At 34.0% G+C, this 17,735-nt stretch overlaps 1 protein-coding gene across 1 annotated transcript; it reads right to left on the bottom strand.

Annotated features, from left to right (window-relative positions):
• Positions 511-7,008, bottom strand: LOC18613005. Its single transcript, XM_018119353.1, has 6 exons — positions 6,671-7,008; positions 5,447-5,590; positions 4,758-4,837; positions 2,704-4,596; positions 1,847-1,997; positions 511-1,763 (listed from the first exon to the last, which is right to left on the bottom strand). Exons 2-6 carry the CDS (start codon positions 5,580-5,582, stop codon positions 1,069-1,071), a joined length of 2,955 nt encoding a protein of 984 aa, XP_017974842.1. The 5' UTR covers positions 5,583-5,590; positions 6,671-7,008; the 3' UTR covers positions 511-1,068.

Raw genomic sequence — 17,735 nt, forward strand, 5'->3', positions numbered from 1 at the left:
CTTAATAAATGCGAGGTGGGACTGTTATCATCTTGGTTGGCTGGCAGAAATGGACCAGACCAGCCCGAGTGCCTGAAAAAATGCTAGTCTAGGCTTCAACAATGAACATCCATAAACTATTTAGAGAAGTAGGGCATTGCTTTGTGGGTTAAAAAATTCTCCCCTTGCAATTTAAGAAGAAGCCATAGTGTACTTTTCATGTAGCAGTGGAAAACCGCCTCCCTCATTCAATCCTCGTTCTTGCTGTGTCCCAACAAGGGAAATATCTTTTTTTGTTTTTTCAATGAGTTTTCTCCATTAATGGTCTTGACCTAATTTTGTTTTGTGATGACACGATTTTTATGGGTGGTTTGGTTATCAACAAAGGAGAAAGGAAAGAAGAAGAATCAGGCTTGAGAGTTTTCACTTTCACTTTTCACTTTCAACTTTCACACGTAAAGATGATAGATGAGAATTGAGAGTGACGCGACGACAAGAATAAAACACAAAGAAACCAAAAATAGAAGGATGCGGATGGAATTTGAGAGCGTTGCTTGCCCCAATTAATAATCACTCCAAAACAATTCCAAAGCATCAACAATTAGGACCCAGTTACAATTTGAGTAGACAGACAGGTTCCAACCAAAAGGATGAGATCAATTATTGTGCAAGTAAAAGACTTATAATTCCACTGTACGGTAAAATTAAAAAAAGTTTTACCATTTTCCACTCAGGGCTTGGGTAGTTGTGGCTCGTCCTTTGTGCCCGTACAAACAGCTGGCAGATCACATGGGGAGGGGAGGGCCGCAGCCCGAGGGGAACACATAGCTCCGTTCCATTGACAGGGAGGTTAGATACATATTACTGAGGTTGTCTTGTGGGGGAACCTTGAAAATTAAACCAACTTATCAGATTAACATTAGTGATATACAATAAACATTCCTGCAGCATCAATCAAACAAATAAGGTGGGCAGCGCAGTGGTGGTAGTAGGAAGGAAGGACCGACCGACCATCATTCTCGGAAAATCAAATGCACAAAATAATAAAGTTACAATCAATAGAGGCAAAAAACACACAAGGGGAACGCCTCAAAACAGCCTACCGCTCAAATCCACCACCGCCTCTTCCACAAGCTCTTCTAGCAACTTCACCTCTATCACTCTTCCCAAATTATCTACTTCCAATTTCATACGATCAGCCCACCCCTTACCAACCACTTCTTTCTGCACCACCCGATCCACCACCAGGCTGTTGCTGTCCCCATCATCTCCCACCAAACATTTCACCTCACTGGAAAACCATTCCTTCATTCGGCCCCACACATGGTCAACCAACGTGGCTGATGCACCCTCCATCACCCTCATCTGGGCCCTGCCCGATGACCCGTAACCTGTGATTTCCAGCAATGCTGCATTCACACAGTCGAACACAAGCTTCCTGTTTGATCTCCATTCTCGTCGCTTAGCCGCATGCACAGGCTCCTTATCATTCAAGTTGCCATATTTGTCTCTCAAGGATGGCTCCAATGGGCTTTCAGGCGAATGCCATCTACCAATAAATGACTCCAACCGCACCTCACCACTGAGACCAGCCGCTGATAACAGTGATTGGACAGAGAAAACCCAATCCTGTTCTTCCTTGGCACCTGGGGAAACAGAAGAGTGTTTTGATGGATATAATGTGACTGTCTCTGAACAAGAATCATCCCAGGACAGGGTGCGAGCAATCGATTCTATAGGTGGTGACTTGTCAATTAAGTTAGACTTAGGTGGCACCTCCAGTCCTGTATTAATAAATGGGACAATTGATGAGGATAACAAGAATCAGACATATAACAAATTCCCCAGTTTAACAACTGAAGCTTACCTCGGTGCACTGGTTTGATACTGCCAGAGGACTCTGGAATTGTGCTCTCATCCTCCTCAAACCGAGGTTCTAAAACTGAAATAGGGCTTGGCTGGTCCTGATTCTCACTTATAAGGACAGCCACTGAAGGTTTTGCTACAGACAACCCTCCCTACAAAAGGTAAGCACAGTATCGATAAATGATTAAGGTATGCAAATTTAAAAGACAAAAAATCTTATAACAAGTTCAATTCACAGAATCTGCATTTTATGGCCGCTATTAGCTCATAAAATGGGGACGACCTCTTAAGTTTAGCTAAGAGTATGATTGATCTTTGTCATAACCAAGAACACTTAACAAATAGAAATATAATAACACTCTTAAATATGAGATCCACCCTTAATTAGTTGTTCTAATTTTCTTTTTCAATTGTAAAACATAATTGTGCCCACCACCACGGCAGAGAAAGACTTCTTTTCTGTTCATGACAGATTAAGACATTATTTCACAATTTACATTGCTGCATCACCACCCTAAACCCATCGTACTAGCATTAGAGGAATTATACCCAGTCACATAACCCCAGGAACCGAAAATCCATTGTATTAGCAAAATATATTCTAACCCCATTAGTGGAAATATACCCATTCAGAATTCACACAACTTCAAATAATGAGAAAGAAAGATTTTAGTTCATGTGCTATCTTTCCCTTCCTAGATTAACCAAACTACATTGCCATTTTCCATCTTGACCATCATATCAGTCAAATCTCATAGCTGTTCAGAAAAACTAGAGCAGATATATATATGTACGAATGTATATATTAAGAAAGATAAATAAAATGCATGGCCAAGAAACTAAGGAAGTTTGAACTACCTCCATAGAAATTATGCCTTGTTTCTGTCCCATGCCAATCAAATCTGGTAAGGCAGTTTTACTTGCTGATTCACCTAGAACAGGAGACAAACACTCTTGGATGCCACTGTCACTAACGCACTGAGATGCATCATTGCTATTCTTTCGAGGATGAATTACTTGTGACCCTGGTGTTCCAGGAGTTGCAGATGGAGATCCATCTGTAGATTGAGAGCCACTAGATTTTTCTTTATTTGTTTTCTTATTCTTTGAGAAAAATAAACTTGAAACTTTCCCCTTTAAAGATGATTTCATGCTCTTTGCCTTTGTCAGTTCCTTGGAAACTTGTTCTTTGCTAGCTTCAGGATCTGAAACTTCAACATTAAGCCTTGCACCATACACGGTAGAAGACACAGGCACAGATTTTGACCTGAGAAGATTCTTGGGAGAATCACTTGTACTTTCCTCTTTATCCAAATTACTAACTATGCAGGAAGTTGATCCCCTAGGTTCTTGTTCCTTATTACTTCCCTCTTCTTCAGATCTCACCAACTTCTTTGTGTCAGAAAGAGCAAGCATCTCACCCAATGTGCTTGAGCTTCTCCTGACATGTCTTTGTTCCTGAGAACTCCCATTTGATGCCATCATGGCCCATCTTTCTGAAAGCCTCTTCTTTGCTTCCCTGCAAACTGAGGACTCAGGAGAATATGATGCACGACTGAAGGAAGAGGAAGAATAAGGGCTACCAAACCTATTGATGTAATCCCATGAATGTCTAGAAGTTGGTGACATGACTTCTGAATCACTAAGGTTTTCCGCAGCATACTCATTTTCTGATCTATTAAATGAACTATCATCACCAATGTAACCATTGGAAAACACAGAAGAAAGCAATGTTTCATCCCTCCTATGACCCATCAGATTTTCACGCATCTGCCTAGTGATTTCCTTTGCCACTTCTCTTGATTCTCGTGCTTCATCATCTTCAGGTTCCTCAATAAAATCTTCACCACGTAATATCCTAGGTGATGAGGGAGATGGAAAAGCCACAGTCTTAATGTCCTGAGTCTTCCCATGGCTGGGCTTCAATACCACTATTCTTGTTGGTTGGGAAGGATAATCATCAACTTTCGGACTGGGGAAAGGAGGAGAACATGCAGTGTTATTTCTATCCCAACCAGTCACTTGACCCATCTGCGCTGGTTTGTTTGTCTGTTTGTCACACTTCTTCCCTATTCCAGAAAATTTCTCTTTATCAACCATCTTAGAAGGTCTAAGAACAGTGATACGCTTTGTCTCAGGAGGTAAAGGCAAAGACTGCAAATTGTAGAGATGCTGGGAGAAAGTGGAATTTGGCTCTTCCAGAAACTTGAGGAATAACTCTCTATTGGAGCTCAAAACTTCCAGGGCATCTTGAAATTCCTTGGTCTGCCGAAGCTTTTCATCTGTCACCAGATGTTTTGCTTCCATAAACTTCTGACGAACTAGAGCCATTTTTTTCTCATTCCCATTATCATTATACCTCCCTTTTTGTGGAGAACTATCTCTTGCATTGGTTGTCCTTGGGGTCTGTTGCCAGATTTCATAAACATCTTTGTATTTGTTCAGCTCTTGACAGAGATTTACTTTAGATTGCATTTGCTTGTTCGAAAAGCCTTGATCTCGCTCCCAGCCTTCCACTGGTATCTCAGAATGACTCAAAGAATGCCGAGAAGAACCTTTAGAATGGCATCTTTGTGCAGCTATATTATGCTGCTGCCTTGGTAGTGCATCAAGTCCCATCAACTTAGCGACCACATTGGGTGGATTATGCCTAGACTCCACTTCTTTTGACATTTCCTGGGCTATGAGCATCTTCATTGGTGTTCCATTAGCTTTCTTGTTTGACAAAGTTCTCCTTAACTCAGACACAACCTGCACACCAAAAATTTCAACACAGGTCAGAACACAAATACATTTAATATTATAATTCAAGTGGAAGATATAACAAAGACAAGTTGTGCACAGACTCTGTTTCCAACTAGTTCATAAATTATAACAATCACTATTACAGAGATTAAATGCCCAGTATTTACCACTTTATCCTCTATCTGATCTCCAAAGGAGGGGCTAAGCATCCTTACCACGTCAGATTGACTCCTTGAGAGTGAGGAACCTGCCATTAAACCAGCACCATGTCAACAGTTGCCAGATAAATATATAATATAAGCATAAACAACCAAAAATATCAATAAGCAACAATAGATTCATATATACAATTGAATATTAAAGTGAATTCATAGGGGGAAACGGTACAATTTAAAACTACCAGTAAGAAAACACCATAAACACAGAAAAAGGAAGAAAAGGTAATTATCAGTAAATAAGGCAATCAACATGAACTAGAAAAATTGACCTCTAGAATCAGACTAAGACTCGCATAATATTGAACCCTTTTAGAAACTTTTAAAATTTCGTGAGAAAATATAAAGGTCTATGCAGCAGTTAACTTTCCCAAATGACATTTTATAGAGTTCTGAAATTGGTTCAAACAAGGGCCAAAAAATAAACTGTAAACGATTGAATTGAAGGTAAAAAAGGAATACTGAAACAAGTGATGATCCTGAGAACCACACCATGATTGATCTGATCAAAAAGCAACTGAGAAAACAACTCTCCCCAAATCATCCCAATATCCAGATAGCAAAATGTTCCAAGTAGTTGAAAAGAAAAATAAATATATGTATTATATATACACACTAGTTTTTTCAAGAAAGGTGCTCACCATCAGGATGTGGTTTATCAGTAAGCAGCCGGTTTCCAGGAATGCCTGTGTTCAAATCAAACAGGTTTACCATCCTGCCCAAACATCCTGGAAATTTCTCAATATTCTGCCCTTTCCTGTTCTGAATCCCATTCATTTCAACACCTGTTAAGCACACAAATAAAAAAAAACAAAAAACCCAAACTAAGTTCCAAAGTTTTTCGTTCTTTAAAAATACAAAAAGAAAAATAAAGTCCACCGAAGAGAAAGGAAAAATGTCAAAGCCAAGTTACAGATTAGTTAAATGAGATTGTATTTAACAGAATAAACTTGGAAGCGAAAATAGATTCAAAATAGTAATAATGACTCAAAATGATGAAATTGCAGGAATATTATACTCTTTATGTCCTAAGTCCTAACCAACTCAAAATACAATACTCCTACAAGTCAAACATGCTACTTACTTTACAAATCAAATTCTAGGTCTAAATTCAATACCTGGAAACCGGTTTAAAACTCGCCCTAAAAAAAAAGAATTGAAAAGGAAAATACAGGGAGGCTTCTAAGGCAAAGAAAAAAAAGTAGAACAAGTGAGCTCGATTTTGAAGGGAAATGAAAATGAGAGAATGTATAAAGACAAGTCTAATATTTTGCAGAGCCAAAAATTCAGAAAACATTCTCTTTTTCTCAAATGTTGCATCACATCACATGTCGCTATAAGCTCTGAACAAAAACAGCAAATTTTTCTTTATATTTAAATTATCAAATTTCTGCTCTAATTTGAAAATGATCAAAGTATCAAATCAACTGCATTCATCGGAAAATGAGCGGAAAATGATAAAAAAATAAAGAAAAACTATTATTATTCTAATTTAAGTAAAGAAAACGAACTTTGAGATTCAATAAAACTAGAATCTGTCGAATCAAAACGAAAGAATCTAATTTCTAAAAGAAAAAAAACACAGCTTCTAAAAAGCTGAGATTACTGCAGAGTGGAAGAAAAGCAAATCTAGAACAAGAGAATTAGATTCCATTTTCAAGTTACATTTCTTTAAAAACAACAAAATGAAATAATAAAAAGCATCGAAAAAAGAGAGATCGGAGGAAGAACTCGAGAAAGCAGTGAAAACAGTGAAACCGAAAGTGCTGCTTAGCTCTCCGTAGAAACTGATATGCCAAGACGTTTCCCTTACCTTACGGGTAAAAAGCAGAGATTAGTTTAGAAAGGGAGGGAGAGAGTACGACCTGCTGATCAGAATCTGACATCACGGTGAAATGTCGCCGGGGAGTTGCCGGAATCTGACGAACACGGCGGCGCTGTTTCCGTAAAATGCGTGCCTGAAAATGCTAGCGTCGCGAGTGAGAGAGAGAGAGAGAGAGGATTTGGTGTTTAGTTATGGACTTTGGCTTTAGCTTTTTTGGTTATGGAAATGGAAAAAAATGCCTCTCTCTCCCCACCGACTCTGTGTCGGACTCGAAACAGCTTATTTAATTCTAATTCATTTACGCGCTTGGATTACGGAAGAGAGAGAAGAGCAAGCAGGCGATATAGAGAGAGAAGCGAAAACCGGGGGTGAGAGCGTGGGGACGTGGGGGTAAATGAGATAAATAGTAGTCCTTTTAAGTCCCAAAAAGTTAATAATGATGAGGATAATGATTTTTCACGATTTTTCAGGTTTGTCCCCTGTCTCTGTTGTATTTTCGATTCAGCCCCTTCTTTCTCTGGTTTTTTTAGTTTGACCGCCTGGCCTGGCCAGACCTTGCGCGTTCTGTCACCTATGCCCTTATTCCTTTTTTTTGTTAACATTTTCCTTTCTTTCTTTTTTCTTGCCTATATAGTTTGTTAATAACTAGGGACACAATGACTGCTACTTACTACTTTTTTTATTTTTCATAAATATTGAATAAAAATAAAAATAATTAATAGCAAAAAATGAAAACTTGAATCAAACATAGTTCAAGAAAATGTCAAAAAGTATATTAAGGTGATATTTATATAAAAACTTTCGTATAATAATAACAAACAGTCAATAAATTTTTTCCCACGAAATAGATAATAAATTTATAAATATTTATTTTTTATGAGTAAATCAACATTTAAACTATCCAATCTTTGAGTAAAATAGCATTATTTTATTTTTTTTCAACAAAAAAGTACTTACTAAATAAAATGTCAAAAGTCAAGAAAATTATAATTATTTAATAATTAAAAATAAAATAAATTTTTAGAAAAGGTTCTCTCCACTACTTTCTTTTAGCAATGGGGTGCTTTATTCTTTTAACAATAAAGTGACACATGTATACCCAAATCAATTTAAAGTTAAAATTTTGTCACATCATTTTTTTTATTAAGGATAAAATATTTATACCTTTTAAGTTATGATTGAAATTACATAAAGATTTATTAATTTTTAAAATAGATATTTTGTTTTTAAAAAATATTTTTTACTAGACACGTAGATTTAACCGTTAGTATTTTTATCAACTTGCTGACGTAATAAGAGAAAAAAATATTTTATCCTTAATTAATATTTATAATTACTATTATATTTTTTATTATTTTTATTAATTAAAGAAAAAACCTCTCCCTGTGGAAGCATCCCTTTGGGAGCCCCGATCAAGCTCCCTGGTGCTCCCCTTTCTTGGTGAGCTGGGGAGCATTCGATTGGTGTTTCCTATTTTTTTTATGTTTTTATTTTTTAAAATATAATAATAATTTTTAAATTAATAAAAAGAATATTTTAATTTTTTTATAATTTTTATTAACGATATTTATATTTTTAGACACGGAGTGTTTATTTTAAAAATTAATAAATTTTTATATAATTTTGATCAAAACTTAAAAAATAAAAATATTTTACTTTTCTATTAAAGGGAAAAAAAGAGAAACTTTAAAGTAGTTAAGAAGCTTGTGCTGAATGAAATCCATACAAGTGGGCTATTCTATTATGAAACCTAAATGAAGAAAGCACCTCTTGTGTTGGTTGTCAACCTGTGTGAAATTCTAATGAAATGCAAGTAAGATTGTTTAGATGGACCTCATGGAATTAGAAGACAAGAAAGGAAAAATAGAAACTAGGGAGAGTTAGTGTGAACGTGGGCATAAGTTGTTTTCTTATTAATGGTATTCTGTTTCTAAAAAGGAAGGAAAAAGAAAGTACACTTTTAACTGTGGATTGATTTTGGTACACGTGGGTGGCTTCATGGTAACCTAGTGGAGAGATTCATTAAAGTTAAGGTTGTTGATGGGTACGATACTCGGTGATTGAGGTATTCTACCTCGAATTCTGTTAATAAGTAAAATATTCCAACTTTATAATTATTTTAAAATTTTTATTAGAATTTGAATAATGATATCTTATTCATTATTTGTTAATTATTGAATTCGTTCAAATATTTCATTATGAAAAAAAAATTTATTAACTTCTGTGTGAGTACTTAATTACTCGGACTCAAACTCATACTTGGATAACATAGTAATTATATTTCATAATTTATATCTATACAATTCATTAATAATTAAATTTATAAAAATAAACAAACATTAAATTTTAAATTTAAATAACAATTTATTTTAAAAATATCTCAAACAACAATTTAAATAATAAAAAATAAATAAATACACGTGAACATTTGACTCATTAATTTGTGCATAATCTCTTTACCTAAATAGCAAAATTCAAAATTTTCTTCCTTTAATTAAAAAAATTAAAAATAAATAAATAAATAAATATTTATAATCGAATTGGAATATCAAGTATTGGGTATTCATAAAGTAATACCCGAACCCGAAATGGGTACTAAACATGCTACTGGAACCCATCCCAAACTTGAATATAAAATACGCATATCCTAATAATTGAGTTAGATATTTACATATACTTGACTAAAGAGTATCCATTGCTATCCCTAACTAGAGTCAAAAGAATTATGTATTTAAAAAGAAATCTCTAATGCTAAGTTATTTAGCAAGTGGAACAAATTGTTATGGATTTGATATCAAGGCTACATAACAATTCAGCCTTGTAAAGAAAAGATAGATGATGATAGACAATAATGGTGTCATTCAATTTCTATGTGACAATCATTAACTGTTAAATAGAAAAAAGAAAAAAAAATAAAAATTATTTGTTCAAATAATGGACTTAACTTTAATATCAAAAGAAAATGCGTCCCAGCAGTTGATAAAACCTGGTCTTAAAGGCAGAGGCTCCCTAGTTTGGTTATTCTAAGCCCAACAGCAACAGTGGAATGACTGTTTTGGCTTTCAAACACGCAACATTAAAAACACAAGGGCAAAGAAATGGGAGTAATCATAATTTGGGTATTCAAAACTTTGGTTTTCACCCTCCAACCAGCTTTAGCAATTACGACTGGATTCAAACAAAGTTTGAAACAACAACCCGAATGATTGACACTTAAAAGTGCTTCTTGTTTTGGAGGGAGAGGGATTATTGAACAACTTAAAAGAGTTTGAAAGGTTCAATGCTTCACACCACAAAAAAAAAAAAAAAAGTGAATCCACTTATTTGATTGTGTAATATCTCATTTTTTATGCACGATTTTGCACTTCCTTTGAAAACCATATAGGCATGCAAATGGATAGATAGAGACAGCCCGTATATATACATTTGGTTCATGTGGATGCCCACCGACCCACCATGAAGGAATTCTTTTGGTCATTATCAATAATCATTATTTTATTTATAAGGCATCCTCTATGTGGCTATACTATACTATACTATATCAACAACTGGATTATCTGGCAAACCTAATTTTTTCCACGAATTTTTTAATAATTTAATTAGTTGATCAAAGCTAAAGCATTGGCTTTCATCTTGCTTCACTGAAACATCAGATGGGCCAAGTTTCATTCAAGCAATACGCGGCTTTGACGGTGAAATATTTTCTGCCAAGTGGGAATAGTTGGTGCAAAATATTTAGGAAAAAAAAAGCTAAAAGGATTGAAATGAAAATTAAAAGAAAATTAATTCTCATAAATATTGAAAACTACCTTTTATCACAAACATTATGAATTTTTTTAACACATAAAATATTTACTCTACCGTAATGCTTTGACACTTAACCTGAACATGATCTATTTAATAGGTTAACCCATGTTACTCGACATATCTAACACTTTAAACTCATTTATTAAATAATTAATATTTCAAATAAATAACATAACTTATTATTCGTATTATAACAAGTTGATTTTGTCTAAGTAGGTTAAACTTCTCATATTTAAATGGGTTAATCGTGTTTAAACGTGTTAATCATATGATATTGTGTATCCTATGCAATAAATGTACGTCATGTTCGCATAAAGGATTTTGACATGATTAAATAATCATGTCATATTCGTGTCGATTCATTTGTTCGTTATGATTTTTATTTTTATACTCCTGTGGTATTGACGGAAAGAGTAAAAAATGACACCTAAGCATGTCATCATGTCATATCATTATCTATTATAATATATCAGTATCTTACGTGCAATAGAATGATAAGTGATGTTTTGACTAACAAGATTAGTCAACCATTAATTATAAAACTTTATTTGACTCAAAATAAAAATATAAGAATTTGATTAATATAATAAGGAAATAAGAACTTACTTGAAATTTTTTAAATAGTTCAAGAATTTTTTTTAACACATAAAATTGTGATCTTTTCTTTAATATGTTAAAATGTTTGACAAAAAACTTATTAAGAATTAAAAGTATAATCCAATTTTTCTCCTTAGATATTAAAGCTTTTTTTTTTCTAAAAATCAAATACTATATAAATATAAATTAAATTTTAATTCCATTAAGAAGGAATAAACATACTAATATACAATAATCATTTACACAAAATTTAGGTTTATCCTTAAAAAAATAGTTTGTTTATATATCTAATTGGCAATTATCATATCATAACTTTCTTATATTTAAGATCATTATAGCACAAAATTTGGATTTTTATATGTAACACCCCTGATTTTTTATATGACCTAAATGTGGTTTTGGTCAAGTGATTTGATGAGTAAAGTTGAAAACTGGATGTATATGCTTGTGGAGCATGTGTATGAGCTATTATAGTCTATAGAGAAAGACTTTGAATTTTAGTGTACATTGAGGATTCTAATAATATGATGAAATAGCTAAGCCAATTGATAAGCTAAGTTGAATTTTTGGTGTATATGTTTTAGAGTTTAAGAGTATGCCTATGTCCATAGAGCAATGAATATAATATATGGGCATGTGAAGGCTCAAAATAATGTTGTGCATATGTTTGCCACATGACTAGTATAGTGCACTGTTTGGCACTTTGATAAATATGATGTTTAATGTAAATTATGTTAAGATTTGATTTGTATACTATGTGACATAAAGCATAATGGGGATTTGGATCTGTGTGATGAGTACATGCTTAAATATTGAGCATTCTTGATGAATTGAGGTGAGGATGATAATTGTGGCACTTATAACATAATACCTTGAGACTTAGCCAAAAATTTTGAAGAATTGGTGATAAATCCTGAATATTGAAATTTAGATTGAGATTTGATTGTGCGTTTGACTATATGAATAAGGACTAAGATACATTCTGTCATCTTGAGAATTTTATTTTTTGGACTTGCTTCAGGGTAGTGAGTTTTTTCACACCCATGGTTTAGTGACACCTTATTACTATTCAAAAAAAAAAAGATAGTTATTTTGAAGTATGACCAAAAAGGGAAATGATTTTAAGGTGTTAAGTCTGACTTTTTGGAAGTTTAGGTGCAAGAAAAGTGCAACATGGGTAAGATGTATCGATACATTCTTGGAAAGATGAACATGTATCGATACATTGCTACAATGTATCAATACATTTAAAGTAAGAAGCACCAGAACCAATTTGATTGAAATGTATCGAAACATTGCCTCAATATATCGATACATTCATTTGAAATTAAGGCAATTGTATCAATACATTGCCAAATGTATTGATACGTTAGAGAGAAAAGGCAAAAATAAAAAAGAGTTTCAAGCCATTACGCCCTATTCTTCTCCCTCAGCTTTTTCTCTTTTTCTCTCTCTACCCCATATGAAACCCTAATCCCCAAATGGCATTTGAAGCCCATTTAAGCTAGATCCAAGCTTGGTAAATCAATTCGAAGGTAAGATTACATGTTTTTATCGATTGATTTTGGATTTAATCGGTGAATAACTCAGATCCAAATACTTTCAAATTTGGTCAAACTCTCTTCCCTTGAGTTTATAGGAGATTAAGAGCCTAGATATGGGCAGTCTAGCTTCTAAAGTAAGAATTTAGCTCATTTTCAGGAAGAATGAGCATGTATATTGAATTTGGGTATTTTTGAAAAGTTGAGATATTTTCGAAAGTTAGGAAATAATTATGATTTTGATGTTTTGATATGTCTAAAGGGAGAATAGAGGCTATTGATGTGTTTGTGAGCTAAAGGACGACTAGAGGCTAAAGGTTGAGCTTGATTGTAGTGTACCTTTGATTATCAAGGTGAGTGGGATTTAATTAAATGCATGTGATGCATCTCGCATGACTTATGCACTGCCATAGTATTTACATGTTGTTTGTATGCCTAGATGAGAATGCCTAGGCTAGAGAATTGATATATGTATATATGTATGTATGTATGTATGTATGTATACGTGTGAATATGTATGTTTGCCTAGAGGTATGTGCCTAAGCTAGAGAACAATTATGGTTGTGTGCCTAGATGAAGATGCCTAGGCTAATTAGTTATTTAAGATAGAATATTTGTGTTTGTGTGATTTGTGGTAAGCCACAAGGTGGTATTGTGTTGAAACCCATGGTATTTAGGACCTAGAGCCAAAGGTTTACACATTGTGCAATATGAATTGTGTATTAAGGACTGTGTCAAATTGTGATGAATGGACTACCCAATTAGGTATACGGGCATGATATGTATTTCGGTTAATGATACAACGATCAAGGTGATGTTAAGTATGTGAGATCGAAGAGCCATGATTGCTTAGGGATACAATCTGTGCATGGATGCCCACGTATTTGTGGTTGATTTAAAGATATGCATAAGGTTGTTAAGCCATGATTGATACAATTGAATATGATAAATACCCCTGTGTGGTTAAGGGCATGAGGGCCTATAGATTGATTATGTTTTGTTTGATGATGTTTTAGAGATTTGGGGCACTTAGAATTATACCGAGCTTAGAGATGACTGAAGCTCGTTAAATTTGAATATGATTTGATGTGGACATATGGAATGTCACGAGAACAATGGTATGATTTGTGGATATTTGTTCCGTTCGAATGATGAATTCCAGACGTTGATTTGACTTGAAATGGAGTGGAGTCCCATACCTTGTGACTATGTGTGTGCCTGTAGGGATGGTGGTAAGTAGGGACGATGGCACTAATCTCTCATGTGATTCCCACCTACAGTGCTTTGACGCCATCTGTTGAGATTACTCCTGGTGATGCCGACATTGAGAGATTATTTCGATCGATGATATGATTCTCCGTTAGCTGCTCTGACGTGTGCATTATCTGTTCTTCGCTCGTTGTTTTGACATGTGCATGATTTGTTCTTCACCTGTTGCTTTGGCACATGCGTGATCTGTTTTTCCTTCCAATGGCTTTGCCTTGCACGTGATTTGTTTCTTCACCGGTTGGCCACCATGCATGATTTGATGATGTTGAGTGTAAGACCACTCATTTGATTTTGTTTAACCATGATAACATGCATCAAGGATGGCATGATCTGATTATAAATATGAATATGTGGTGATCACTGTGAATGATATTTAATGAAATGCTTCAGAATAAGCAATTATTTGTAAATGAGATTTGAGGTTGGGCTCTGCAACTAAAGTGTGTCTATGAAGCCTAGTTTGATCATAACGACTTTAAAGATATGCCTTAAATTGATATGATTTGCTGTGAAGACACGGAACTTGTGAATTATGGATATAATACACTGTTAAGATGTGATCTGACATGAATTTAATTTACTGAGTTATGCATGTAAGATATTAAGATGATCCTAGCACCTTTAAATTAGAGATGTTTTGAATATGAAAGTTTTATGGCTAGATAGGCCTATATATATTTTATATGTAAAATACTATGCTGTGATAGCATCTCATTATTGAGTATTAGATGACTCACCCCTTTGTTGTACCATGTGTAGATAAGAGAAGCTATGGGGTTACGTGGCAAGTGTCGTCAATTGGACGAACACATAAATGGCATCCGGTACGTTTCCCTCCCAACGTGTCACTTCGCTAAGTTTGTGTGGGCTTTCCTCCTTCCCAATTTGGTTAGTTGTAAATATGTTAGGCACGATGCGCCATTTGAATTGTATAAGGGTTGTTATGTATGAACCCGATTGACTGACCAGTGTATGGCCTTACGAACGTTTGTATGGACTGTGAGCCAGGGATAATGTAATATATTTGAATTTGTTATAAATATTTGATTATGGAATCCCTTGGCTTTGAGTTATATGGACGTGAACTCTAAGGCTTGCTCAAGTCTAGTGGCCTTACCTATTAGGCTCGTGCGCGGGTCACGGATCCTTGGATTTGGATCGTGACATTATATTTAATTCATATATAAAACAAAAATATTTGTGTCTTATATAGATTGACTAGCTTAATATGTATATGACTTAATTATATATAGGTTAATTCATGATACTCAACATATCTAACACATTTAAAAAAGTATTAATACTTAAAATACATAACACAATTTATTAGTAGTATTTAAATAAACTAGTTATATCTGATTAAGTTAAAGGGTCATATTTAAATAAGTCAATGGCGTTTAAATGAGTTAACTATATCATATTGTGTATCTTATGTAATAAATTTAGTTCTTGTCAAGGATTTTGTCATGATTAAATAATCATGTCATATTCATGTCGACTCATTTATTCGTTATGCTTTTTATTTTTACATGATGTTTTTATGATTCACTAATTAATATGAATTTACCTGCCTTACTTAAAATATAGAAAAAAAATTGTTTCCACTTTAACAAAGAATGAATGTGAAGAAAAAAAAAGTACACTAATTAAAACATGGATAAAATGGAACAAGCTAGATACCTAAAAAATAAATGGTAACACAAAATAAAAAAAAATTATTTAAAAGAAAAAGGAAAAATGCTTCACGATTTCAAAATTAAAAACAAAAATGTAATATAGTAAAATTTTCACCTGATGATTTGGTAAAGAAAAAGTGGGGCAAATGGAACAATTCTTTTGGTCATGGGAATTGGGATGCAAGTAGAGACTTAAAGGGTTGTAGTTTTGTGGCTACTATTGTGTTTGTGATGACGGTAATTGTCATGACCCGGAACCTCCCTCAGGCCCATGACAACCGCCGCGACGTCCCGATTTACACTCATTATCCGGAATACCAATCGGAACCCCGCAAGACTTACGTATCAGTTTCTTACCTTTCTTGTGAGCAATCGTTGTTAAACATTCCGTTTTAAACAATTACCAGTCGTTTTCGGCTCAAGTAAATCAAAAGATAAAATTATTTTAAAAGGATTTATAGACAAATAATACTATTCAAAATATTGATTAAAATATAGTATTTTTATATAAAACAATATTTATAGAAACACGTGTAAGTAAAATAAATTCATACATACAATAATTTACAAAGTTATAATGTACAATAATAATTACAATGACAAGTGGCCCATAAATACACCAAGTGTTGGTGATAGTAACCAACTGTCTGTGAGATAGAGGGGTCAATTGGAATCCTCGATAAAATCGGGTATTTACAAGCTACCACAGGCCTGAAATATTTGGAAAGAAGGTGGGTGAGATTTTACAATCCCAATGAGTAAACAGACATTATTATAAATATCTAAAGGCGAGTAAAATGGAGGCTAGTTTAAACAATAAATCACAAACCATTTCATAAGGTTTTCAATTTATTTCTTAAACCATAAAATATTTGTAATTTACCAAAACAGTTGTTAAGGCTTATGACTTTTATTAAAAATAGGGCTCAAGTCAAAAACTAATCCTTGGGGATACCTTGGCCGACGCATCTAACCGAGTCCGCCAAGATTGTTAAGATATTTACATGTTAAACACATGTTAGTTTTGAAAACAAGTCGTTCTTTGGCGTTGGCTGAGTTACACATTCACGTGGGGGTTCGACGTGAAGTGAGCTCTAACACTACCTTGGGAGTTACCCTCCTCGCCTCTACAACCGGAGTAACTATATAACCGGGTTTATCGTGCCTCTCTAATAGGCAGTCCACGGAAACCCGTCACTGCAGTGACTAAACCCACCAATTTTAATAAAATTTTGATAGTATAACGTGACTTTTATTTATTTACCCAGCCTGCATAGTAAAAGACAACTTACATAAATTCCCAATGCAATTATAAAATATAGCCACATATACTCATATATCATAAGCCATTCATAGGAAAATATATTTTTCAAGACAATTAGCAGCCTCCCATTACTCAATTTCATGATCAAAAGTTTCTTATTTCAGATAATCAACACCATATATTTATTTGTCACATTTATTTCTAAAACATCAAAAGTCCCATTTTAATCTCATTTTCGTTTCATAAAATACATAAAGAGCATTTAAAAATAAACTTTAGATAATTTACAATAATAATAGGTTTACTCACAGTTTGTACAAATTAAATGCTTTCTAGGTGCCCCGATCACTGTTCGTCGGGTATGACTTCCTTATCTTTACCGGAAGGCTCTCCTCCTTGACACATTGCAAAAATTACACAATTCACCACATTGATGCTAAATCACTATATAATTGACTTAAATCCTATACTAATGCATGGTATGAAATGCAATAGCCTAAAACGGCTTAAACGCGGTATTAACCTATTTTTGGCACTTTACCCGATAAATTACTAACGCGCTCCATTTAAACTCCAAATTAATTTTTTTCAGGTTCTATACCTCAATTGCACCCAAATTGACTTAATGTCCCTCAATGTGGTGCAAATTATCAGTCCCGATAGTAAATTACGAAATTACCCCTAGTGGGTAAAAATTAGTATTTTTGCTCCGAAAATTTCCATTATTTTTCTAGGCTCATAATTCATCATTATTCATCATAATTCTTCAAATAAACATCAAGATCAGCAGCCAATATTCCCCTAGAAAATTCGGCATAATGGGTTTCAATGGGAGAAAATTATTTCTCTAGCTTATTTTTGCTATATTTCAATATAACCTAACTAAAATCACTTAATTCAATTAAAATCAACCAAAAATCAAGCTCAAAACTCATCCATGGAGGTTTGGCC

Source organism: Theobroma cacao, chromosome 1 (assembly GCF_000208745.1).
Source record: "Theobroma cacao cultivar B97-61/B2 chromosome 1, Criollo_cocoa_genome_V2, whole genome shotgun sequence".
Classification (NCBI taxonomy): domain Eukaryota; kingdom Viridiplantae; phylum Streptophyta; class Magnoliopsida; order Malvales; family Malvaceae; genus Theobroma; species Theobroma cacao.